This window comes from Platalea leucorodia (assembly GCF_965183815.1).
Source record: "Platalea leucorodia genome assembly, chromosome: 4".
NCBI lineage: Eukaryota > Metazoa > Chordata > Aves > Pelecaniformes > Threskiornithidae > Platalea > Platalea leucorodia.
This window is the reverse complement of record NC_138826.1, coordinates 13,925,470-13,952,910: the sequence shown is the minus strand read 5'-3', so window position 1 is coordinate 13,952,910 and position 27,441 is coordinate 13,925,470. Positions and strand designations below refer to the sequence as shown.

At 42.1% G+C, this 27,441-nt stretch overlaps 1 protein-coding gene across 1 annotated transcript in view; it reads left to right on the top strand.

The window, feature by feature from the left end:
• SORCS3 (sortilin related VPS10 domain containing receptor 3) overlaps window positions 1–27,441 on the top strand; it is a gene marked incomplete at both ends in the record, with an annotated part of 312,909 nt that overhangs the window by 86,028 nt on the left and 199,440 nt on the right. Inside the window, one exon of the mRNA XM_082311355.1 lies at window positions 15,634–15,701. Coding sequence (XP_082167481.1) covers window positions 15,634–15,701 — 68 coding nt within the window. The remainder of the gene's footprint in view (window positions 1–15,633; window positions 15,702–27,441) is intronic.

Sequence of the window (27,441 nt, the reverse complement as noted above, 5' to 3'; positions counted from 1 at the left end):
ACTGTAAATCCAGTATTCTTGAATGTGGAGGGCTCATGGCACCTGCAAGTACTAGCAGTAACTGTTCAAGAATGTTCTGTGCCATTCTGACCGTAGCATTGCTAATTTGAGGCATCTAAAACATCTCGAGTCAATTTGCTGTCTTTCTTGGGCAGAGAAAAAAAATAGTGCAATGGAGTTTAAAACCATTATGTAGCTGCATCTATGGTTAAAAACAGATATGTAGCTAAACAGTTGCCTCTGCATGTGTGTAAAGGAAAAAAAAAAGTATATGACGTGCACTGTTTTGGGAAGTAGAAGTCAAAGACTTTAAAAAGAGTTCTGAGTGCATTTTAAAAGTCATCCTCTGAATTCAGAAAAGTAGGAACTGAGGTTGGGGGTTTTCTTGTTTTGTTTGTTTTGTTGCTTTGTTTTAAGTCATCACTGGCCTCCAAGACCTAGGGCTTTAAGAAAAACAAAATGCAACAATCCATGAGAGATTACTTGAGCTCTTTTATACAGTGGAGGACTCTGTGGTGCTCTGACAGCTTGATTCAAGGCTGAGCCCCTGATGCCTGTTTGTTGTAGCATCAATTTTCTCATGAGAGCTGCTCTGACTGCAGTAGTCTCGTGGGGGTCTGTGGAGCTGTTGGAATCAGTCTTGTGCTGGTGTAGTTACTGGAGAGACCTGTATCAATTGTCTTTTGAAAGGCCGTAGTGGAAAGTACCTTCCTTCTGCTGTGTTGTATATGTGAATTTGCAACAGGTTACACTGTTCCAATAACTAGGTTTGCTGAAGATTATCTTTGGAGCACTTGCTGTCAGTCCTGCTGTAAAAGGGCCCAGAGAAATATTTCTGTTTTGGGAGGTGCTTTATAAGAAGTAGTTTGTAGATGGTCACCGGTGTGAAAGGACAATCATAAAACAGCAAAGGCAAAACGGGCCTTTGGATTTGTTCTTTGGTCTGTCGCAGCTATTTAAAAGACTTGCTGCTCACCTCTTCCCACCTGTGCATCTTGCCAGGCAAGACAAAGAACCTGCACAGAGCTGACACCCTGACACCGTCAGCTTGAATCACACCTCTGGTCCACACCGTGCTTCAGCCTCTGGTAACATGTGGAGCTCTAATCCTTCGCCAGCTCAAGATTTACTCATGAAAAGCATGCTGCTCTTTGTCTTTGAACTTTATTTCCCCTTTGGAGCAGGTACTTGTTGTGATGAACTTCTGCACAGTCACAAAGGCAGAACAGAAGACTTTTGGATCTAGCTTATGTTATAGTCCTCTGTTTTGGAGACTGTTGTGGTTATTAGAATTATTCTTAATGGTGGGTTTGCAGCCATCGCATCATGAAATTTGGAGCAGGGCGTAGATTTGTTTACTGAAGGGTCACAGCACAGAGAGAGAACTCACACTGGAACTTGTGGAGATGACCTAGCTTTACCTGAAGAGGAATTGGCATATTTATTCCCTAGTGCCTTATTTAAGATTTTGTTCTCATGTCATGTGAGAATGGGATTGAATTTCACCTTCAGATAAGCCTTGTCACCTCTCTCTGTCCTTACTGCCATCCAGAGACAACTAGAGACTATTGCTCCTTTCTAGTCTAGGCTTTAATAAAACAGGACAAGCTGGTGTGCCTGGCCCATCTCCAGCCCATGTTTTCATTTCAGAGCAGGTGCCAGTCTTGGGTTTTATTGCATAGTCATAACAGATGCTAGAGAGACTGTATGGCAAGGAGTGACAAGGGGGTGGGGAGTGTCTGAAGTCCTGCTCCTGTGAATTCCTGGCATTCATGAAGACAGGACCTTGTGGTGTGACTGATGAAGGAGAGGAGAAGAGATTATTCCAATAGAAATCCAAGGCTCTTGAGACAGTAAAGAGGAGAACAAAGCTATTGCAGACATTGCATAATGACCATTACAGATCTTGTTTAGTCAATTTGCATTCTTCCTTTTTCTCACTGCACAGCCATTCCCTGTTGCACTCCTCAAGGGGCATAAGGATTTTTGGAAGTTTTGAGAAACTTCTGGAGCTCAACTGAGAACATGCCAATGCAGGAATAGTCAGTGGGACTATTCATATTGTTTAGAGCCCTTCTGCAGGGCTGGGCAGTTTTTGATATCTCAGTGCAATGTGCAAGACAACCCTATAGCCCGTGTATGTGAAATTCCCTGAAGGTCCTCTGGAGACTCTGCAGGGCTACAGAGTATTTTCCTAAAATATAAGGCTCTGTCTCTTCTCCCTTTTCTACATCCAGGTTTTGGGTCCCAGATGTTCTTGTGATGGTGAAGAGAGCCAATGCAGGGGCTGGCAGAGCAAAGCACTGAGCATTCCATTTAAATCGATCCTTAGTCACGCAAGAGTGAAAGGGATCTATCTCCTGGGTTATAGCATCCCAAATCTTGATCTTAAAAGCAGTCCCAGTTTAAATGTCAGTCAGCAATCCCAGCTGTCATAACCATGATTCTTATGAGGAAGGATATAGACAGTGGCTTGAAATGAAGACTGTGCTTCAATTTCTCTGTTGGCTAGAGGGCAAGAATTTTTTCCAAACAAAGAATTTTTTAGGTCCCTAGGTAAGAGAAAGAGAGTGATCTCACAAGGTCAAACCTGACAGTTTTCTACTGCAGTGAGGGTTGCAGTATGGAGTGAGTAGGTATTTTCATCTGACCAACTGCCCCTGGGCCCCAACCAACCCTAAAAGAATTGCAAAAGTCAATAATGCTTTGGATTTCTGCAGTGGTGATTTGCCTCTTTTCTTTTATACAATCCATATGCATAATGTAGAATCTATACTTCTGAGTTTCTTACTTTTATAGCTTTGAAATTCTCAGCCATAATGTTGCATTAAAGGAGATTTGAATTCAAGTTCCTCTATTTTTCTCAGCTTCTTTTTTTTAAGTAACGGAACACTTAAGTCTGTAAGAAAAATTGCCCTTGACAGCTTTAACTGCGCTGTTCCACATATCCCCATGTAGACATTAGCACAAGGAATTTCTGAAGTGGGAAAAATATATTTTCTTTCTTACAGAGCTCAAAAACAGATGAATGAATTTTTTTCTTAATTTGCCCCCCAAAATTGCAATATTGGGCCGACACCAAAAGTTACGATTTTATTGTGGTTCCTGACACATTCCTTCATGCTCCCCCCCACTGCCCTGAAGCTGGTGCCAGTCCTTAAGAGGACAATTTTTTTTTTTTTGGGGGGGGGGGGAAGTGTTTTGTTTTGTTTTGTTTTGTTTTTTTCCCTTCCTACAGGGTCAGATTTTAAGCAAATATATTTTACCTGTCTTTAGGAAATACTCAGATGGGGAAAAATGTTCACTCTGTATTATCTGTATCTTTCTTCCAAAGCTTTATTCCCTTGGCAGGCACAGAACTGGTAACTGGCTGCTTAGGAAAATGGGTTGTCTGGCTTGAGTGACAAACCAAAGCTCTGAACTGGGGGTTCAGGTCCTTCTTCTGCCTTTACTGTCCCTCTTAGGTCCTGGGTATATCCCAGGGCTATGTCCATGGAGTGTGGCTGTTGTAGCCTCTTGCTGCCTGGAGGAATCCTTAGCCCTAAGTTAGGTTTCTATGCTAGGGCATCTTAGGGGCCTGTGCTTTCAGCTGACGTGGAGGGAGGCATCCCATCAGTCCCCTGAATTCACAGTTTTGAAGTCTTTATGTGGCCAAGCATGAAGGAGGAGAAACCACGGTGTGTTCCTTCTCTTAGGCAGGCAGTAGAGCACCTGCTCACTTTCCTGTTCCACTTGCTAGGAGGCCACTTTATCTCTGGGTGAGGCTATTTACAGGCTATTTTGGTACAGATCGTATTTCTCCTTTCTTGCTGATGTAGCTGCAATCTGAAATAGTTAAATGTCAGTTGGAGGCAGAGCTGAACTCCATGGCACCTGCCTATTGTGAATGTCCATCAACTGGCTCATATAATTCTGTGGGTTATCAGGCGGAATCCAAACAGCTCTGGCCCCATGGTGCTTAGGGCTGCTCTCAGGAGGGGATGGTGTGCAAGCCTGGATGCCTCATAAAGAAGGGAGAAGCTGAATCTTGAACTTAAGAATTCTATAGCCTCCGTTCTATTGCGTATCATGGAAGCTGTTGCTAGTGTCTTGCATAGGCCAGTTTGCTGTTAGCGTACCTGTTCCTCTGGACTCCATAGGAAGAACAGAAGTTGTTTTAGTGTGCTTCGGAGGATGTTACATCTGGCTGGCTCAATGTGGTGGATGTACACAGAGGAATCGTTCCCAGCCCAGTTTCTGGAAATACTTGGTGAGACAGATTTCATGAAAGTCTGCTTGATTAGGCCCTTCAAAGAAGATAACGTCAGGGCTTCAGGGGTGTTTGGCATGAGCAAAGAGCTGCTCTGCACAAGAACAAAGAAAGGAAATTACCCAGAGAGAGTGTGTTTTCACAGCAACAGAAGAAAATAATTTTGCTTAACTACTTAATGATACAACACAAAGAATAATAAAAAAAATAAGCTATGTAGCTATGGCACAATGAGTTCAGGCACTATAGTGATCATGAAATGTATGCACATGATGAATACAGAATAAAAATGAAAATAAAGATAATAAAGATTATTGAAATCAAGAGTAAAGATTAGTTCAAAGGAATACCAGTAGGAATAGGAGCTGCTGGGGCAGAGTTTAACCTTACCACTGTTGAAGCCACTAAGTTTCAAAGTAGGTTTGGGCATCTGCAGATAGCAACTGCTGCATAAATGTAGGTTCAAGGTCAGAAGAGTGCAATCAATTGGATAGACCACGTTTTTATTACCTTAATATATAAGATAATCAGATCATTTCATCTTTGTTGAATCTATAATAGTGTAAAAAATATGTTAATTGGCTAGTTAGTACTCAAACTACTGCTTCTGACCTTTTGTCTGTGGAGAGCCCTGACTCATGTTTGTCTCACCTCCAGCACTTTCCGATCCTGTGTCCTGCTCAGCCTGACTGACCCAAGTTGCCTGTGATAGTTACTCATATATTCTAAACTATCACTTATATTTTCATCTTATTCTTTCTGTGATGATTCTCGTATTTCACTTTCCCTACTATTTAATTATATTTATAAATACTCTACCTAGGTGTATTTAAAGAATTATGATTAAATCATGGGTTTATACTAATGATATTACAATCATTCAAGGTCGGGTAGTAAATGTGGGGGAAAATATAAGTATTGGATTTTGGTACCTTCGGTAACCATAACAGAACAATTTGTGCATTTTGCCTTTTTTCCCCTCTGTGCCTACACTTGTCACCTGGCAAATTGCAACAGTCCTTACTTCCCTGGGCTATTGCGAGGAAGGGAATAAGCCAAAGTCTAAGGTATTTGGATTTGTTGATAATACAGATCTAGTTCCAGGAGTGGAAGGTCTTTTAACTGGCCATTAAAAGGAGATGCAAGGGCTTGTCTCCCAACAAATACATCCTTACCTTTCATGGTAACATCTGAGAAACTCCAACTTTTGGACTGGTTCCTCTGGAGGGAGAAGGATGTTTTCTCAGAGTAATATTGTTTAAAATTGAGTAATATTGACTCAGAATAACATTGCCATCACAAATTATCTCTCTGCAGGTGGGTAAGCTGGCATCAAAGCTGGGAATAGGGTGGGGAGGCTCTGATGCCCTTCCCCACCTGAGTGCCAAGCCAGTGACCAGACTGCACTACTGACATGGTGGCTTCTCCAGCACCCGTCTCCTGCTGTCATGTTGAAGGCACGGCTCCATGTTTTAGGGAGCACAAAGGCATGTGTTTCTGTGGCATGGCACCTAGTTCCCTGCTGCTGTTCTCCTGAGCTAGCAGTGAGGCATTTTCACATGAACAAGTAAATCTTTGGGTCACAGACACGAGGCTGGAAAGGACTTCAGCAGGTTATCTAGCCCATCTGCTGTCCTTGGGAGAGAGGGAATCTCTTGCCCATGCTCTGTTCAATGCCAATTATTTGAGTTGCTTATTGGAATCTGAAGATGATCAGTAAAATTTATATATGCATATGTAAATATGCGGGGGAGGGGAGAGAGAGCGAGTGCGTGCGTGTGAGGAGTGAGAGTTCCTGAGTAAAGCCTGGAATCTGAAATGGAAGAACAATAAGCAGCCTGAATTATCTTGAAAAATCAGCTCTGTGGGAGCTTTTTTCTCTCTTCCTTTTAGAAGTGGCTTAGACACAAAATTCCCCACATTGTTTAGTTTCCTTTGTGGAACAAGTCAGTCTTGCCTTCAGTCCTCAAGAAAAACCCTCACCTGTCCTGGCAGTTTATAACATCTCAAAGGACTGTGCCGTCTTACCTTCTGTCAACTTTTTTTTTTTTTTAAAAATTGGAAACTGTCCTGTGAAGGTAGTGTACCCACACTTGGAGTTCAAGTTATTCCTTTTTTTCAGGTCCCCATGTCAAAAGCTTTAAATGGCCCTTCAGCAGGTGTGTGACTCCACAGAGTTAAATTGCTTCACAAAATCTGCTGGTTCGCAGATGGTATCAGGAGATAATTGGAACAAGAACAGAGCCAGCAAAGTAAGTGGGGCCTTTTTTCATTTTCTTCTTGAACTTAGATAGAGATGTGCATGCAGCAGCTTTAGAAGGAAGATGGAGAAGAGAAAAAAAAGATAAAATTAAATTTCCCAAGGCTTTGGTGGAGGCTTCTTAGCAAAGGGTAAGAATCGGGAGATATGATCCAGCATGGGTTGCTGAATCAATAAAAATAAATTATGAGTTCTTTGCTATCACCTCTTATAATGTATGATAGGGGACCCTTAAATCATATCACTACCTGCCAGGAGAGATTGTATTTATGTTTAACTGAGTTACACAGAGATAAAGCTCAGGCTTCTGTTATTTTAAGCAATCTAGATGTCTTTTCTGGTGGGAATGTGTGTTTATGTGCTGCAAGGCCATCATGAAGAGCTGGGAAAGATTGTGTGGAGCACAACTACCTTGTCAGGGGGGTGGGCCAGATAACCTGGGGGGTCTTTTCTGTCTCTGACTTCTCCAACTAGCGCTACTCGAAAGCTGCTGATAGCATTGGTGTGTCCACCCTCCCCTCCAGTGAGTTTATTCATAATGGTCTGGAATTCTACTTAAATGTTTCCTGTGTTTTATTGCTGTCCTTAAAAAGGTGACTAATTCACCATGCCTTTTCCAGACTCTCTCTCTTGATGCTGTGTGGCTAATAATTCTAATAATACTCAGCTTTTATGGAGTGATTTCCTCCCCCCCTCTCCGCCCCAAAAAGAGGACAAAGGGTTTATGATCTGACTTGGTAGCTATGTTTAGGGCTCTACTGCAGCCTCTGTGACAGAATCCAGCTGCTCTCTGAGGCCTGATAACCTTGCTGGAGGCCTTTCTTTTATTTCTTTAGGAACGAGGTGCTAAGAATGTGATTGTAATTTTTTTGTATGTGTATGTGTGCAGTAAAGGTAAGCATGTAGGTATGCAGGAGGTATATTTGCTGAAACTGAGACAGGATTTACCAATGTTTTTGTTTTTTCTGATTCCTTGGAAAAAATGTTACGTGAGAGATATTGTCCAATTTTTAATCTGTAGTGGAGATGGAATGTGGCTGACCTGCAGACGCTATACAGCTAGTGGCTATGAATACCCCTCATTTCGTTGATAATTGGAATCTGTGGTTTGGGAGGAGGAGAATCTGGCTTCTTTTCCCATGTTATTGGGAACCTTTACAGTTAGATTCCACTTCTGAGTCCTGGAAGCATTAGTCATTGCTGTGGTGGTGGTGGTATTCAGCTGCATTCACAACCATGGCATGAACTTCTATGTGCAAGGCACCTCTGAATGTATCCTAAATTACAGTCCCTGTACCAAAATGTTTAAAACCAAAAGCATGAGAGACCCTGTCAGGTTCAATTTAAAGTCCTTTCTAGATTTGTGTGAGCCCAGAAAGGTAAATCCATGACTCTGGAAGAGGTGTCTGTCTCAGTGTTGATGCCAACCGGTGCTTTTTCTCTGACAGGCTGGGCTTACCCTTGAACTGCCAAAGCAGAGAACCAATATACAAGAATCCTGCCCTGCTCCTGCTGGTAATCACACAGAAGGAGGGAGTTGGGCTTTCCAGAGCTGGTTCCTTCTGCAAAGCACAGTAGTGGTTTTGGTTTTTTTCCCCCATCAGATTCTGTTCATTCACTGGAAGCCCTGTAAATGGGAATTTCAAACTGCTGCTTACATCCCAAGGGCTCTTTTGTGAAGATAATGTGATCTGTCTCCAGCGTCCCAGGGGAATCCATTGGAAGGCTTCTTGCGCTCTGGCTCCTGCTTATTCTGCTGCCTGATTTACATTGAAAGGGAAGAGGACAGGGGACAGAAGGAGCATATGGTGGCAGTTTTCATACTGAAAAGTGAAAAGCAACACAGGCAAAGGCGGATTAAAGGAAAATATCTTTCTTTTAGTTACTGGTTCTTGTTTTGAGGACAAATTTGACAGTCTCAGCTGTTCAGAGATCACAAGTTCACTGGAACATGTTTTGCTTTTGTGTTGTGATCTTGGGACTTGTCTCTTTCAATTTCAGAGGGTTCTTTTGCCTACACTGCCTGAAGCCACCCACAGATCATTTTTCTCTCTCTAGAGATTAAAAAAAAAAAAAAAAGTCCTTTGCTGCTGCTTAGTTTGGCATCACTTTACTCTTGCAAAAGCATTGCTCTGATTTCCAGCGGGCAGGATTTGGCCTGTGTTTGTTGTTAGTACCTCTGTTGTTTTCTTCTCCTGTCTTAGGATATGCTATTCCTTAACTGCTAGTATCTAGAGACATGTTTTCTTCAGCTATGCTCACCAGGCAGGGGAAAAGAAGGTAGATTGGTATTTAAGGTGTATGTGTTCCTGTCTTTGTTAATTGTTCTGTTACTGTGGGTGAACTTGGATTGGTGCTTTATCTTCCAGGTGATGCTTTTTAGCTTAAATTAACTAAATGTGTTGAAGTAGATTATTTCAGCTATGTTAAATTCCTGGATGGAGACTCTTTTTCAGAATAAAGTGGTCTTTAATTTGATTTTCCTGATGTATTTGCAAAGTGAATTGAACCAAACTCCTAAAAGTTGATTTGGATTCTTCTTCCTGAGTGTTCCCATGTAGAGAAACACTTAATCTCTCTCTGCCTCTGGTTCTTCATCAGTAAAACAAAGATGACCGTACTTGCCTTGTTTCACAGTGGTGATGCTTGCAGAATCTGTTGACACCTGTGGAATGTAAATTCCTCACCTGGGAGCTTTGTAATAATGCTATATGCTTCTTGCAACTGGAGATGGCACTCTTGGGTATTGGCAACTGCACTTAGACCTCCAGGGTAAATGAGGATGATGATGTTGTGTAGTGTGATCACACACATGTATGTGTATGTTTTTGAGGGTGTATTTATGTGAAGTGATTTTGGTGGGACCCAGGCTATGTAGTGACTGTTTTTGAGAACCACTGTACCTTGATCTAGGAAAATACTTGTACTGGAATGGAGTTAATTTCCTTCATGGCAGCCTGTGTCATGCTGTGTTTTGAATTTTTGGCTAAACCAGTGTTGATAACACACCAATGTTTTAGGTATAGCTGAACAATGCTTGCACAGTGTCAAGGTTTTCTGTGTTTCTCACTCTGCCCGCTATAGAAGTAGGCTAGGGGCAGTCAAGAGCTTGGGAAGGGGCACTGCTAGAACAGCTGACCCAAATTGGCCAGAGGTATTCTGTCCCATATAATATCATGCTTAGCAATAACAACTGTGGAGTAGTCTTTCCAAAGTAGCTATCTTTCAGTGACTGCCTTCTTGTCGTTCCCCCCCGCCCCTTCATTTACTTATTAAACTGTCTTTGTCTGCAATTACAAGTTTTTCTCACTTTTGCTCTTCTGGTTCTCCTCCATCCCCCTGGTGTGGGGAGATAGCGAGTGCCTGGGTGGGTGCCTAGTTGCTGGCTGGGGTCAACCTACCACACACTTCGGTGCAAATGTATGTTGAGCATGTAAATGATCCTCTTCCCATCTTCTAAGCATTTATGTGGGAAAAATTAGGCTGATGTTGGTGACTTTTACCTGAGTTAGCTTTGAATGCAGAAATTATATGAAAGACCACCTTGCTTAGCAAATTTGTCACCCTGAAGAATTCCATGAGTTTGTGGATCAGTTAATCTTTAATTATTAATTTTGTGCCTTAAAAAAACCCATCACCACCACCACCAAAAAAACCCCCTCAAAACAAAAAGAAAGAAACAGCTAGTGACCTCCATAGAGCAGTGCTGTTGGCTTTTTAGGTCCCAGAACATTTTAAGCCAATTTGCCTTCAGCTGTGAACAATTTACTGATAGTGGTTCCCAGCAGCCTGTGGTTGTTCACATTTTAAATTTACTTGTTGGGTGCTGTTGCTGTCATATGAATTGGGGAAAGGCAGATGAAAATTGCAGACAATCTTCCTGTGGCTGGTGTGGGGGGGGAGAAAAGGTTGCAAACATTGTGGAAATAGGTCTGTAGGCGGGAAATGGAGACCCTGGTATGCCAGAGCAAGTGGGCGGAATGCTCTCATTTTTCACATGTAAATCTGTCTGCTATCTCTTTGTGCTATGCGCTGCCCAGTGCTCATTCCTTTGCTCATTATTAATTACACTCTGTAAATATGTGAACAGGGCTACTGATGAGCTGTATTAATCTCTGTGCTGATATAGCAGGATCACTTACAGAGGAGATGAATCTCATGAAATGGATTGGCGCTGGCCTTTCAGATGTCTACCTGAAATGACCACCTATTCTCTCTGGTTGCTATGCTCTTCTCTCTTCTGTCTCTAGTACCAGCATCGCCTGATGCAGGAACATGACTGCCTTTGATGTAGCACTCTTTGGTTGTCCTGAAGTTCATTGACAACCTGCTGAAGGAACTGCAATGCCTTTACACTCTAATTTGTGGGAAACCGTGTTATATATTCCACTGTGGGGTATATGCAAAGCACTTTGCCAGTTTAGAATTGGCAGGATCTGGAGGAGGGTTTAATGAGCGAAAGTAATTTTCTTCATAGTAAAATTTTATGGGCATGAAAATTGTTACACCACTGAATACTCTGAAGAGCTTCTGAGCACTTTTGTGATTTATGGGCTTAGAGATTCCTAATAATTGTCTGAACAACAGGGATCCCTTCAGGGATGTGTTTTCAACGTGGAATGAAACCTGCGCTACCATTTCTGGTTATATTTTTTTCTGCTTTCATGCCAGTCAAGTTGTGTCAAGACTCAAGGCTGCTGGATTGGGCAGTCCTGGAGACCTGCTGGCCTTGTTTTAGAGAAGTAGTCCATCATATTAAACCTGGATTTAGTGGTTCAGTATACTATACAGTGACATGGCAGGATTTCTCAGTGCCAGAGACTCCTAACCTGTATTATAGTATAAGCCATTGAAGATAAATAATTGACAGGTGTTGGCATTTTTGTCATGCAAGCCTTATAGCAGGGTATTTAACAGGCAGTGTAGTTTCTGCAAAACAAAAACATACGGACTGTGGAGAGGCATGTGTGTAAAATAAAGTGCATAAGGAGATTCTTGCAGGACTTGCACTTGTTTCCAAAGAAAAAATATTTTTTCTGATTATCCTTTCTCCATCCTCACTTCTGTCTAGAAAACCAAAACAGTTTATTGAATTTTTCAGGTCATTTAGTTTTGTGTAAGCTCAGCTTGAAATTGCATTTTCCAGAGGGTTTGTATTGCCTTAAGGGAGTAGTAATTCAGTCTGGCCTATTTCCCCACTCTGTTCTGCAGGGCGGTTTTCCCTTTTTTCATTCTCAACCAGCTGAGCTGCTTGGTGCCCTGAGGGATACCTGTGCCTAGGGTGCCCTGGGAAGCTCAGTGTGGCTGTGTGGAGCCTGGCCCACAGGAGACGGGGAAATTTCACATGAGCTGTATTCCTTGGAGTGAGCCGTATGACCCTGGAGAAAAATGCAGTTCAGCATTGAGCTGACTTGAAATTAATTTGGGGGAGATTAGTTTGATGAACAGAAACAGTTTAATTTGGCACTATAAGGGTGTTTCTTTATTTTGATTTAAAGAATGCAAAAAAAAAAAGTGTAAGTTTTTGCTGTTTCTGAATCAATATCACTTGGAACTTTTTTCGCTTTCATTTCTTTTCCCCAGAGCAAAATGTTTTCATCTTAATTTAGGTTGAAGAGTAGGTATTTTCTATGGGGTAGCAATTCTAGATTTCCCTCAGTTCAGGGGAAGAAAATGTTTATTTTTGTTTTGAAATAGTACATTAAATATGAAATCTCCAATTTTCATTTGAATTCAGCTTTTAAAACTAAAACCATCAAGATTTTAATGCAAAATTACTTTGGCACAGAAAAGCCATGGTTATTTGTTAGTGTTGACAAAAACAAGCCAAGCTTCTTCAACTACGAAGTAGAAATTGGAATCAAATGTCTCGGCTTGAATCAATGAGGGTTTTTTCTTTTTCGTTTTTTTTCCTGTCAGAATTCAGTTTTGGAAAATATGTCCAATTTTCCTTATGTTTCGTTCCATTCTTTTTCAACTAAAACATTCAAATAACAGAACATCTTAGAAAATCTGGTACTTGCCCACATCGGCCCCTGATATCCCTGCTTCTATTTTCTTAGCACGGTTGGGGCAACATGAAGTGGAGGCCTCAGAATAGCCTCTTGAAACGCTTTGAAGTCTCTGCAATGCTCTGTCAAAAGCACCTCATGAAAACAACTCGTGAACCAGCTGTGCCTTTCAGGCTTTGATTTGTGTCTTAACTGCATGTGACAGTTCCTTAGTAGTTACATTTGCTCCGTCGTCTCACGAGGCAGCGTTGTGGGGGAATGTGCTTTTGCAGTTTTTCTTAGGAAGGTTGTGTGTTCAGCCTCTCCAATCCTCTCTGGCTTTCAAACTCCCAAACCATTGCATGAGTTACCTTTATTGAATCTGAAGTGTTTGGTCTCAAAAGCGAGGAAGGACAGGTTAGAGGCCACCTGTGGTTGTGGTGCAAGAGCATTGCCTGGCCTGGGCATACGTGGTGAGTGATTTTATGGATGGCTTGCTGTGGGTGACTGTACTGTGTATTACCACTGCCTCAGGCAACTCCTGCTATTTCCTGGGACCCTTTGTGAGACTTAACTGCAAAAGGATGCTCATGCTTTTGCTTTCCATGCATTAACAACAAGCAGAGCTGGATTTTTATTAGTCATCATGGGCAAAAATCCAGAAAAGCTGTACTAAACAACATGTTTTTACTTTGGATTTATACCCAGGAGCTGAGTAGGATTCAACCCACTCCTGCAAAGCTGGTGTTATCCTGCAGTTTGCAGTGTTGATAATAAATAAGTGACATCTTCAAATATATAGGGCATAGGAGATCTGGGGAGAGGCACACAAAGAGCTGGGAGAGTATGGATGCTGCCTTGAGTTGTAATTGCAACTTAAGGTAGAATTATTCTGTTGAAATTTGACCAGGACACGGAGATTTTATTTAATATGTTTAGGACTGGATCCAGGATCCACTGAACTCAGCAGAAGTCATCCTGCTGTCTTCAATGTGATTAGGCTCTGAAACTGGAAAACTAACTTTGTGAAACCTCACCATAGTTGTGAGCATTAAGAAGCGTGTCATTTCTAGCAGGGCAGGGCTTGTGTTGTGGTGCATGACTTCCTAGAGTCTCTCGAGAGGGGTCCTGTCTGTGGGAATGTAAGAAGCATCCTAAAAATGTCACTCTCATCAGGTTTTAGCTGGGAGCAGGCTGCGTTGCTTCCCTCAGTTGGTGTAAGGGGAGGAGGTATACAACCTTTGGTTGCTGCAACTTGCAGCTGGCTTATGCCCCTTTGTATGGAAAGGTGTGCGCAGAGTTTAAGTTGCGATAAAAAGGATATTGTCCTTATTTCCCCACTGCACAGCATCGGTTTAGGCTGACATTGGCTTGCATATGCTGACTGAAATCTGCCTGGCAGGTTTCTTTTCACACCCTGCTGGAAGCAGCTCAGCTTTTATCTTCCTCATAAAGGTCTCTGCGTGGGGAAATAAAGGGACAAAATGCAATCAGGGATGGGGAAAGCGAATACAGTAGAGAGAGGGATGCTCAGAGCATCTATTCTAAAGCCATTAAGTTGGGCACTGACTGCATAGTCACGTACCAAGGTCCCTTACAATTTGAACAGATCTCTTCCCGGTATTATGCCGACAGTAACTGACTGCTGCAGCCGTTGTGATATTGATTAATTCTTTGGCATTTTTCTGCAAAGCTTTAAACTCCTCACCCAGCAGGATTTCAGCTGGGAAACCCAAATGAAAGGTGTGGTGGGTCCCACTCCTGCGTGAGGAGGAAGAGGGAGGGAGATGTGCCTTTTGTAGTAAAGATCCTTGTTGCATAGGAAAACATTAATGAACCCAACCCTTTGGGTCACATCTCTCATTTGGACCCATCTTTTAGCCAAACTGTGAAGTACCTTTTAACAAAACAAACCCCCCCAAGTACTTAATAAAAATTGCCCTACATGCTTTCACAGACCAAGCAGATGGAAGGGAAACTAGCCTGTTCTTCAATCCTGCAGGGAGGAAACCATGCTGAAATGTTAAACTGAAGCAAAACCAAAATGAAGAGATGCCCCAGAGCTCTTCCTGAGGCTGATCCCATAGAATCCGAGGGAATGAACTGTGTGACATTAGTTATGCTAAAAAAGCAAGGAGAAGATGCTCAAATGCTCTTAACTTCCACTGAGGAACCTCTATTCTTTCTGCAGAAGTTCCCATCCCATCTGAGCCTGGGAGCTTTCACAGAGGCTCACAGGTTATCAGAATTCATAGCTGCCTTTCTGGGAAAGAAGGGCACCGGGCAATGTAGCTGGTGACTAGGAGGATTACATTTACCTGTGAAATCTGAGGTCAGAGCACCAAGGATATCAGAGGGAAGTTATATTCCCCTGTGGTCCCCCAGGTACTGCTTAACTCCCCTGTCCTCCTACCTCGGTTTTGCAAAGGCATGACTCGGGAGTGTTCGTGGCTTACCAGAAAGTTAGTCAGTGGGTCCTGAAGGCTCTGACTCTCCTTGAGCACTAAAGATACAGCTGAAATTTTGTCTTGCTCAGTGTCTACGCTGAATGTCATGCCCTGTGTCCCTCTATTTTACCACTGCGGAAAGGTGATAGCATGTGGAAAGTCCCATGTTCCTGGAAGCAGTGATAGCAGATAGAGAACAACAAAGGTCATTCTGGGCAAAATGGACTGTTTTGCTGGATGGGGATCTTCATAAACAAACTTGCCAGTTCTTTCCATGGAGACTCACCAATTTGTGGTAGCACCTTGAGAAACAGGAAAAGTCGACTGTAATTTCTGATTGGGCTGTTGAGTTAACAAGGGCGCATCTGATTCCATCCCTGACCTTGAATAACCATAGTTGTAGAGAGAGCAGCCTCAGTGTTTGATTAATTCCTGTTGGCATGTTTTATTTCAAATACAAAACATTTTGTGATTAAAATAGATGTTACTGGTTACATGATGCTAATGATTTTCTTTTTTTTTGTAAACTTACTTGATCCTATAATACCGCAACTTTAATGGATAAATGCTAAGCTCTCCTTCGGGTGATTTCAGATGCCTTGTGTATTGTTACACAGTCTAAAGGAAAACTCTCTTTTTTTCTCTTCCTTTTCCCTTTCTCTTCCTCCCTCCCTTTCCCCTCCCTAGGTGATTCTCATTCTGACAAAACTCTACGACTTCAACTTGGGGAGTGTTACGGAGAGCTCACTGTGGAGGTAAGCAGATTATAGAAATCACAGCAACTGGCATGGAGGGGTTTTACTCTGTCTCTTGTAAAACTGGAGGCTGAGCAAGGGGAGGAGACGGGAGGGAATCTGAGATAACTGGAGCTCCCTTCTGGAAAAGGGACACATGATTAAGAGCACATTGCTTTAATGAAATGAAGTCTGTGAACAAGAGGGTTTCTTGATGTATGGGCGTTTCCCTGGCACACAGAAGAGCTTGGTTTCATTCTTGCCTTTGAGTGTCTTCAGACAAGTCTCTTAATTCCTCAGAGTCTCTGCTGTGAGGCTGGCAATGAGAACAGTCTCTATAGATGGTACATGCTTGCTGGAACAGTGTCCCAGATGGTGGACAGCACAGTGCATGATATGATATTAGCTGGTCTTAGTCACGTTCTTCGGCCCTGTGAGCTGAGATGGTCATCTTGTCAGTGGCTCTGTGTTGCCTTGGGCTGTAAGGACAGTAGCCACTAAAGGACTAGAGATATCACAGTGAGGTGCTGGTGTCTTCTCTGCTATGGATAGACTCAGACGTGTTATGTACCTGCCATGCTCCTAGTCTGGTGTGGGAGATGGAGTGTTCTGGCCTGGGGAAGCACACTGCTGGACAGAGTGTGTGCTTGTAAGTATGTGTGCGTGTTTAGAAAAAAAAAAAAAAATCCCCTCCCCCGCAAGACCCCCAAATCCACCCCTCTAAGCAGGCCAGTTCCTTGATGTCTGAAATCACCAATAGTTTCTACCTGCTGGAGATTGCTCCTAACATCCTGCCTGTGGTGTGGAAAGGGTATGGTTTTAACAGAATTATGTGGTTTTTACCCTAAGGACAAAAAAAAAAAAAAAAAAAAAGGCAGCCAGGGGTTGGGGGACACCAAGTGCCTCGTGTCAGATTTACCTGGTGTATTGGAGCTATTGCACAACATGCTGAAAGTGTAGTTGATGGAACTGTCAATGCATTGTAGCCATTGCTCTGGGTGTCAGCAGCTTCTTGGCAGATGGTCTCTCATACTTCTTTCTTCCCAGCTAATTTAAAAGCCCCTGTTTGGAGCAGACTTTGGGTGTGGGCTGCATGTTTATTCCTGTTAATGTGTTTAAGGGTTAATTGTTCAGTAGAGCTCTTGAAAATTCTCAATCTGCACAGTGCTTCCAAAGCCTAATTGCGCTGTGCCATGGTAATCTGCAAAAGTATAAATAACTGTGCAGCTAATAAGAGAGAACACAGTCATTTCCACTTACCCTGGTACTTTTCAAGGTATTAAAGCCTTAAAAAACTTTTGCCTCTTTACCTAACAAGTACAAATGGCACTGTGATTGTACTTTAAACGTAATTGCCAAGCAATCTGCTCTGCATAAATAATGTAACAAGCAGTCAAATCCTGTCCTAATACCAAACTCACAGCATCACCTGAGCTCTGCAGAAAGGTAATAGCAACATCCCTTTTGCTGTTTTCCCAGAGTGATGGAAATGTAGTTCATCATCAGTACAACGGAATGCATTCAGTACTCGGTCAGCTGGGGAAATACACTGATTTGTGAGTGTGTTTCAGTGTGTTCTGGGACCCTTCTGCATCTTTTCAGCAGTGAAATAGGGGCCAGTGTGGGGCCTAGAGACTCAGAGGGGTTGAGAAGTCAGAACCTCCTAAGTTCTTTTCCAAGGTCTGGGAGGAAAGCTCAGGGTAAGAGCTAGTAGGTAGGGCTTCTGGGCTCTAAATCTTAGTTTCCCACCTGGAAAATTCAGGATTAAGCCATGTTGTACTTCAGAGGGGAGTGTGGAGTCTTAGAGAACAGCTATGAGTTTCTTTGGAAAGGATGTTGTAGAAATGCAAATAGATACTATGTGGAAGCAATAAGCCAAGAGAAAGACTCCTTTTCTCAGGATTTTCTGTTCTGTTTGCACATTAAGGCCTCTGAATCTTTGCATTATTTAAATCAGAACTTTTCAAAATTTTCTTTTAATATTTGAGACCCTGAAAATTTCAAAAGGAGGCTCTGTCTTTGCAGAGTGAATGTAAGTCTTCTGGCAATAGGTTTGATTTCCTTAGTTACTTTTTGTAGGCTCCTTCAAAGCCATCTTTGAGCCCCCAGAACTGGTGGGTCACAAACTGAATGCAACTATCAAGTAATTATCAGAAGGAGGTCTGGACATTTCCAGGTGTCTTTTTTTTCTTCTTCTCTTCTTTTTTTCTGGGAATACGATACATCCTTTCTGCTAACCAGGAGTCCTGCCCACCTGAGCAGTGGTGCTGCATGGTATCTATTCTGAATGCTTGGCAAACGCAGTTGCTTCCACAAGGGAGGAGTGGCTTTTGTGGCAGAGAGCAATGAATCACACGGCAGTGCTTCAAAGGATGCTAAGATAGAGAAGAGTGCAATGCAATCTCCAAATATCATCTTGCCTCTGCCTGTTTCATGCATCAAAAGCTTCTTCTCAGTTCCCTCTGGGTTATAGCATAAGAAGCTTCTTTTAATGGAAAACTGAATTGCCATATAAGAGAAATTTCTAATCCCTGCATCTAAATACAAAGACAAGTAAATCAATACGAAAACATCCTGGATGTAATTAAAAAAGGGAGCAAGAGGGAGAGAGGAGAATTAAAAGTTACGATGGAAGCTGCTCCTCTATCAGGCTGATACAAGTTTAGACAGAGGAAATGCTAGTCAGCATTTGAATGCAGAAACACAGGCATTGCTCTAATAAGCAAATCCATGCTTCTGGGGCCTAAAAGATCACAGAAAAGGCCTCCATTGCTATTGAAGCAGCCAGCCTTGAAGCAGCCAGCTTCAAGGAAAAGACATACACACACAGAGTCACACCCCTCCCCCTTGTGAATGCCAAATCTCTTCTTGGTCACAAGAGATACCTGTCAGTTGTGGTCTGGATTTTGGCTTTTCCCACCAAGATGTTGAGTGGAGGTGATCATTTTCCTCCTATGAAAGGAAGCTACTTTATTGTGGTTGTACTTGTGATGGTGTGAGACATCAGAATTTGTGGGGAGAGGTCTTTTCGTAGGTCAGCAAGTATAACTGTAAAAAATATTTAATTATTTAAGCTTTTCAGGCATGCAAACCCTTGATTAGTTCTTATTGCCTAGCAAAATATCTAACTGGGTAGTTGAGAATCCAGCTACGTCTTGCCTGCTTTAAGTAAAAATTGGGTTAAGGTTTGGACATACGCTTTCTGTAGAATTCCCCCCCAATAAACTTCTCCATCAACAAAAGGAAAACAGTTATCCCTCTTAATCTGTAAATTTATACGGTTTTGATCTGAAGTACTGTTGGAGCACCTCTAATTCCCAAACCCTCTGTAGGCCAGGGTCCCTGCATCAAACTTCATTGCTTATGATGAACTGTAAGCACACAGGAATGATCTGCCATGAAATATGAACTCCCTCTGTAAAGAGTAGGGGCCAGGCTGCTTCACAGGAATTGTAGTCCAAGAAGGCATCTGTTGAACAGAGGAGAATGAGAGGGTTAGATATGCAAAATACGGTGTCTAAAAGGCACCATTCACAACCAAGAGTTGAAGGGTTGGGTTTTTTTTTGGCCTATTTTCTGTTGAAAATCTCAGGCAAATTTTATTAGGAGAAGGAGAGAAGGGAAAGTCTATTCAGTGGCTTATTTCTTTAAACGTATGTGTTCGTAACCCTTCCAGGTCTGACCATAGAAATCGTGATTGTGAAAAATAAGTTTTGGTTTCAGGTGTATATTGTGTTCAAGTATATTATATGGGGAGTTCTGTAGGTTGTATGGTAGTTAGAAAGCCCTTGCATTAGTTAATCCTGTTGCTGTCCAGTTGTTTCCTTCTTGTGTTGTGAGTGTGAAGAAACAGGAGGAATCTATTGAGCTCCTTTTCGTATTCTGTGGGCCTTTTACAAGCAAAGGAAAAGCCTTGTGAACGTTTCCTCGCTTGTTGCTAATCCTGTCTCCTGTTTAAAGCTGTATAGTTTTGAGATAGTGTTATGTGAACGTGACATTCTGGATAAGTATTTAAAGTTGCTACTGTAATATTTAAAATGTTTTCAACTGTTTCAGCCAGTGTGGGCTGAGCAGTTATTTCTGCTAAAATAACTGGAATAAAAGTTTTTTCCACTGTTGCTTTTTTTAGTATCCAGGAACAGTTTTATTTATTTGGATTGCAGTAGCTAAAAAGACAGCCTTCATCCCAAGGGAGCTTTCAATCTCAGATGAAGACAGAGACAATAGGGTGATACAGCAGACAGGAGAAGCGCAAGTTAGCAGGGCGGTATTTATGATGAATGCGATAGCCATGACTCCAACACATCAGATAATTAGGCAGCGGGGAGTAGTTCAGGTTTTTTTCCAAAGTGCAAGCACTTGCATGTGTCGGCTCTGAGTCCCTGCTACCATTTTACCCACCTTTGATGGGTCCCCTGGAGTTCCCCTCTTCTGGCTGTGGTCCCAGCTAAATTATCTGATGGTACATAATGCAGCCCATGCATTAACCCATACTCAAAACCATGACTGCTTCAGAGGCTAAAATGCTGATGAAGGAACTTTTACATATATTCCTTCTTGTTTTCTTGTTTATTAACCAAGAAATTATGTTTCTATGGCAGTAGTTAAAAATCCCCAGGCATTTTTTTACTCTTGTGGCTGCTGTGCTTGAAGAGGTTGGTCTGTTGTCTTAGCCTCTGTGCTGAGTTAAAAAGCTTTTAGTTTTTTAACAGAGACAGCTGCAAAACACAGCAGCTGCAAATCCTAGCTTGGAGCTAGAGGAGTAAAACCTCTCAGCTTGAGTGCAAGCTGCCTTATGTCTTGCATTGCTCTTTCATTCAATTCTTTTTGAATTACCAAAGGGCTTTATGCTGTTTCCTCCTATGTCGTTGCCTCTTAAGCCTCCCACAGTCTCCAGAGACCATCAGCATGTTTCAGTGTACCTTTAGCATTTGTTTCCTTTCCAGAGTTTCGCAGCTTACACTGATTTCTGTGCCCTAGGTTCCTGTGTTGCAAATAGAGCTGGCTTGAGATAAGGCTGCTCTGTAGGTGTGAAATGGTGAATGTGGTGTGAAATGCCATGTCTCCCCTTTGCAAACTAGGGCTCCGTCTCCTTGCTTGAAACGTAGCTGCCTCTAAGATAGATGAGTAAGAGGGCAGGGATCAGGTGATTCAATAAGCCTGACTCAAATTTTCATATCATCCTTTGTGAAACAAGCTAAACCTAAAATAGGTCATGGCACAGCCAGAGCTTCCTTAAAAGAGTGTTTCTATCCCAGTGGCAATACATTATTTAGACTGTGGTGCTGAGAATGTCAACTTCTGGCTTGTCCCACAACCTCTTGCTCAGTACTGGTCAGGCTCCACACATTTTGCAATGGGGCATTGTACTTTTTCTGGAATTTGCTGTATTGAAATGGACAGCCACCGTAACCAGTTGACATCTCCTTGCAGTATAGTCAAATTTGATTATATTTATTGTTTTTCACTTTTATGCTGACAACATGCATCTTAGATACATGTTATTTTCTGGGGGACTGTATTCAGGCATAAAATTAATGGAGCTGGTTTTCAAAGTGGTAATGCTTCCCATTATTGCATCTTATTTGGCATTTTTTAGCAACACTGCAAAGTACAAAAATCCTGTGCTGATGAGGAGGAGGGTTTCCTCGTATCTGCAATCAGCCATCAGGGCATGAAGGGAAGGAGCCAGCTGGGTGTGCAAGCACATCCATGAGCTCTCTTGGATTTGAAAACCACGGTGCCCAGGGTGGCAACTCCGCTCTTGCAGTTTGTTAGAGTGTATAAATAGCCTAGCTCAGTGATGGCTAGTGGTTTTTTGTTTTGTTTTTGTTTTTGTTTTTTTTTTCCAAGCAGGGAGCCACCTGTCAAAATCTTTGTGGTTGAGAGCTGCTAGGTGCAGACTATGTTTGCTGAAGAACTAAGGGAATGGGGAACTGCAGCAGGTGACCTCAGTGTGAGATGAGAGTTGTTTCTCAGGGCTCTGAGCACCCTGAGTTGCAATTAGTGTGGGCCTTCAGCAGCATCCCAGAATAATGCAGTTCTTAACTTCTAATATTCTTGCTGATTTGTCTTTTCCCCACAGTGGGTGATTCAGTTTACCCTAGCTCAGCACAGCGTGGCTGTCAGTCGTAGATGCCATCTTGGCATGGGAGCCACACTTGAACTATTTGGGAGATGCACCGTAGCTGCATGTTGGCCCGCTCCTGAGCTAGCTGCTGCCAAATGAAGATCGTGGCCATTTAATAAAGACAAGTTCCTTGGCCCAAAGAGCTAGGTAGTCACTAGCTGTGAAGAATAGAAAATGCAGCATTCTTGAGCCAAGTGAAAATTTATTCTTTGCTCTCATGGCTAAATTTCTGCTTATTTTGGAGAAACAGGTCTTGTTCTCTTTCTCAGGCTGATATACTAGGTTTGGCAGAGGCTCCTGATATCTGTATTTGTCCAGCTGCACAAGTGTTGCAGCAGGCATCAGAAAGTGGGTCCTAGTTAAAAAAGAGGAGCAAGAGAGAAAGCTTTACAGGTGAAAAGAGTTGTTCAGTATCAGGCAGGAGAGAAATTAATGGGTAAAGGGTGTTGCATTAAGTTACTCTGTAGGGATGCTAAATGTTCACAAAAGGCTATACATACAATGGCTTTTCTGTGCTCTTTTCATAACTATTAAGAGCAATAAGGGGGTGACTTAGCTTCCTTGTGTTTGGTGGTTTAGGGAGGTATCTGTGACAGGAATGTTAGAAGTTGCTGGTCATTACATGGCGAAAACCACTGACCACTTTATCCCACTGTATAAGTGTAGCCATTTGAAGTAACTAATTATGACCTGATTTAAAATGCTTTTTTGGTTTGAGGTGATTCATTATGCTTCCAGTTGTGGCTGTCCAGAGACGTAAATAAATCTTTTATTGTGGACTTCAGGAAATGTACCTAAGGGATTGTTTTGATTTGCTTGGACTGTGTGGATGGATGTGAAGGTCCATGGGAATTAAAAAAAAAAAAAAAAGAAAATTCAAGGAGTGGAACAGAATGAATGCTAGGTTCAGCCCTCCTCAAATGTCCCAGATGGTCCCAGGTGGTGTCCAGAGCATACGTTCTTTGCAGTTCAGAACAGAAGGAGATGCTGTCATTGCAACAAATGGCTAACGTGAGTTTAAACTGCTTTAAATGTTTGTTTTGGGAACCAATCATGACAACTAATAGGCTTATCTTAAATTCAGAGCTATGTTTTACAGTTAGGTAAACTCAGTAATGCTAATAAAACTAAGACCTCATTCTTTAATTCTTTATTTCATTCTTTAAGTATATGACTAACTTCTGGAGAGAAGTTTCATTTGTCTCCTTCATGTTGCTTCCCTAGCCCTATTATATCCCATAGGATTTTTCCACAAGGGAATAGTAAGGTTCACATCTCTAGTTTCTGATGGTTCCTTGCTTTAACAAGCAATCACATTAATGTTGCCTCAGAGATGGAGCAGGCCAAGAAGGGCAATGCAAAATCATGTGAAAAGTAGTAGCCCAGCGAATGTGAGTCTAAAAGCTTTTGTGTGTGTCTTGGAGTGGCGTGGAGATCGAAGTCCCACCTTTGCCTATTAAGATGCCTTAGTCATCTTGTTTCATGGAGCTCATTTGTCTTTTGTGAACCAGCCTTCTGGCTGGTCCATTTGTTGTCTCTCTTAATTGCTCCATCAATGACCTTTCTGTGAGGGTGGGGATATCATCAGACAGGGGACCTTTTGGATTTATTAATTTTTTGTTTGCCAAGAAAGCTCTGAGACTAATTGCCAAGACTTCCCAGAAGATATTAGTTTACAAATTCTAATGACACTTATGATTTATTAACGTGCTTCCCCCTGCATCTGCTCATCCCTATTCCTTGGTGGAATTCCTGCTGAATCGGAGAGAATTAATAAAAACAGAACTGCAGATTGTAATGGTGCTTTAGCTAGGCTGTTAATTAAAAACTTTTACCCATATACAGAGTGCTTTATTCATATCTGTGATTCTCTGAAGGCAGAGGTAAGTCTTGGCTTTGACTATGTTCTGCCCCAGAATCTCAGTTTGGTGAGGGTGTTGCATGTCAGTCCACGTTGGCGGCACAGAGGTTCACATTTACGTGTGCATGTAACTCACTGTTCAACATGTACTACACATCCCCGCTCTGTGCTTCATCCACAGATCTTTTACAGCTTGAAAGCGGGGCTGCTTTGCTGAAGTTGTTGACCTCCAAACATGTGGCTGTGGGAGGACTGTGCTGGTCACTAATGATGGATGCTGCAGATATGTTTGTGTGAGGAATGTGTTCGTTAAATAGATCTAGAAAGGTCATGTGGTTGTACATCAGTTTTGATCTCATAGATAACTGGGTTATTGGATGTTCCTTCTAGTAAGTAGGCCTGGGAATTTTTGGATACATCTTGTTTTCTGGCTGGAGACAGGGAGGCAAGAAGAAAAGGCAAATTCCAAATTTTTTGAGGGAATGTTCTTCAAAGGTGGAATTCCAGATAAAATGTAGAGAGACCAAAAGCAAGCTCTGTTTTGTTTTAATTTTCCATGTTTCAGGTAAGAGCCCCAACCAGCCACCTCTCTTCTCTCCGTAGTAACTGTTGAATTATTTATACTCCACAAAAGAGCTCCAACAGGAGAGACTGAGAATCTCTCCAGGGAGACACTGATACTAATCTTATGTGTGGAAGATCCAAGTTCAAGCCCTTGCTCTGAATAAGTATAAAGGGAAGTGCTTTTTTATTCCACAAGTAATTAAATTGCGTAACTCATTGCTACAGGATGTTGTGAGGCAGAAATAATAAAAGCGTAAATGGATTTCAAAAGGGGATTCAATGAATTAATGGAGGATATTTCTGCTGGTGGCTGTTAAACTTGATAGTGTGGCTGTAGCCTCTGGCTTACAGTAATTATTTTATGATATGACATTCAAGGAACAGACAGGTCTACAGCTTATGGATCAGCGTTGCAGAAATGTCATCCATTTTTTGTTATCTGTTCTTCAGCAATGAGCTATTCCTGCTTTAGGTGTTCTAATGGAATAGCTGGGATTGCACTGGAGACGTGATATGCCACAGTATTTTAGTGGCTTTGGGATATGGAGATCTCCAAGTCAAGAGAGCTGGGGGAGAGACCATGGGAAGATTCATGCTGTCTTTTATCTGTTCCTTATACTTTTCCCAGACTATTCTGTGGCAGATTAGCAGGCAATACAAATTTTTGATCTCACCTGCTGGGGCTGTTGTATTCAACCAAGGGATTTGAGTCTTTTGAACCACGGGTAGGTTCTCTATCCATTGGCCAACTGGTGGCTATCTTGGATGCTATCACATTTTTTTAGTAAAGCTATTTTATTAGACTAAAAGTATACTTTGAAACTGTAGTTTAAGAAGAAAAAAACCCACACAATGAAAAACCCCAGACTATCTTTTATGTAATTTAATTTTTCAGCGAGTCCTTTCAGGCATGCAACTGGTTTTGATCATCCCGACAATGGAAACTTAAACCTGTCCAGATCTCTAGTCTCTCCATTCCAGAAAAGTAGATGATGGAACGGGAAATTTAGGGAATTTGGTGCAAAAAGATGTTTCTGGTGTTCATACAGTCATGAGGATCTCAGTGTGAATTAGTGAAATTTGTTGTGGAAAAAAAAAAAAAGTGTTTTAGGGAGCTGGAAGAATATGCTTGTCCCTGCTTTTGCAGCTTATATATGCTATATGTAATATAGTTTCCTGTCCTTGTTAATGTATTTCTTTGATTATGAGCTCCTCAAGAAGGGAGACATCCTATCTCATCAGAAATGAATTTTGACCTCAGGTCATGTTCCCAGGCACTTAGTCCTGGGGCTTTGTTGGAGAAGGTGAGCGGAAGCTTTGCCAAAATGGAATGTGTTTTTGAAACATCACAGTCCCCATGAAGTCACCTTGTCAGAGATGGCAGGTAAAGTGTGTTTGTAGTGCTTTGCCTACTTGTTTAGAGAAGTAGCAAGGCAGCATTCAGGAGGGAGTTTGTAGCCAAGAACCTGCTGTTGCAGATCCTGTGGGTGTTGTGGCTGTTGCTGCATCAGCAGAGCTGCATCTGTTAACAGGAATTGGCTATTCCATCTATTCTTTATCATTTGGAGCAGCAATTCCATTGCTCTCATTAGAGAGCTGCTCCTTTTGTTGAGTTATCTCATCTTACATTCTAATTAGATTTGAATGCCGACTGCAAAACTTTTTGCAGGAAGCCACACTTAAAGATGAATTTGTTTTGGCATTACTAATGTCTTTTTCTGATTGCTCTTTACTATGCAGAGGAGCTTTGTTGGCACAGATTTGTAGCGGATACATTCAACATGGGTATGTGCCAATATTAATGAAAACCACACATTAAATTCACCTATAAATATGTAAATAGATAACTGCAAAATAAGAACTTTCTTAACAAATTACATAAGGACTTCCATACTAGATCCGATCTAGTAGGACTTGGAAAGCCTGAAAAGAGATGCCCAGAAAAGAATATGATAAAAATCTTACAAAAATTACATGGTGTGGATAGGGTCTCTACTAAAGCAAGTGGGTGGAGCATCTCTCATATGAGGAAAGGCTGAAAGAGCTGGGACTGTTTAGCTTGGAGAAGGTGTGGAGGGGAATCTCATCAATGTGTGCAAATACCTGAAGGGAGGGTGCAAAGATGACAAAGCCAGGCTCTTTTCAGTGGTGCCTAGTGACAGGACAAGAGACAATGAATGGGCACAAACTGAAACTCAGGAGATTCCCTCTGAATATTGGGAAAGCTTTTTTACTGTGCAGGTGACCGAGCACTGGCACGGGTTTCCCAGGGAGGTTGTGGAGTCTCTATCCTTGGAGATATTCAAAAGCCATCTGGACGTTGTCCTGAGCAACCAGCTCTAGATGGCTCTGCTTGAGCAGGGGGTTGGACCAGATGCGCGCCAGAGGTCCCTTCCAACCTCAACCATTCGGTGATTCTGTGAAGAATAAAGGAGCATTGGACAAAGGTTCAGAACAAATAGAAGAATTTGGTTCTTAGGACAAGTACTTAATCTGTGGATCTCTTTGCTGGAGCATGTTTCGGTAGGTAAAGTTCGCATCGGTTCACAGGGAGTCTAGACAAGTTCCTAGAAGCAAAAAAAATCTGTCAAGGATTATATTACACGCAAAGACTTTATCTGTGGCTCAGAATGTCTCGTGGCCTCTGATCAGTTAGAGATAGGCACTACCACTTACTCTCCAGGCAGTCGGGGCTGGATCAGAAGCCAGGAGGTTCTTGCACTGCACAGTTTCTGTGTTGGTGCCACCTCATGGCTTGCTGTGGGATGCAGTTCCTCTGTCCACACTAAACCTACACTTTACATGATTTGTTTCTCTTTAAGTGAGCTGTTCTTTTCCTTTATCTTCCCCTCTCCATCCTCCCTCAACTTTTCTTTCCAATTAGGCTTGGGACCAAGTCATATAAATCTTTGATGCTTTGTACAGTGGCTGGTAGAATTTAGTGCTTTAACATGGGTTGTGTCTGTTTATATTGGCGTTTTATTATGTTGTATGTGTTTGGTTGGTTTTTTTTTTTGTTTTTTTGGTTTTTTTTTCCCCCAAATGCACTGCCATTTTATAATGGCTATAAATAATCTGAAGGATGGAGAAACATTGTATAAAAACGTGCAAGAAATCCTTCCATCTTTCTTTTAGACTGGTCCATCTCTCTCATTATCTCTGTGGTACATTCACTAGGCTTCTAATGAAGTCAATAAGTACCCAGT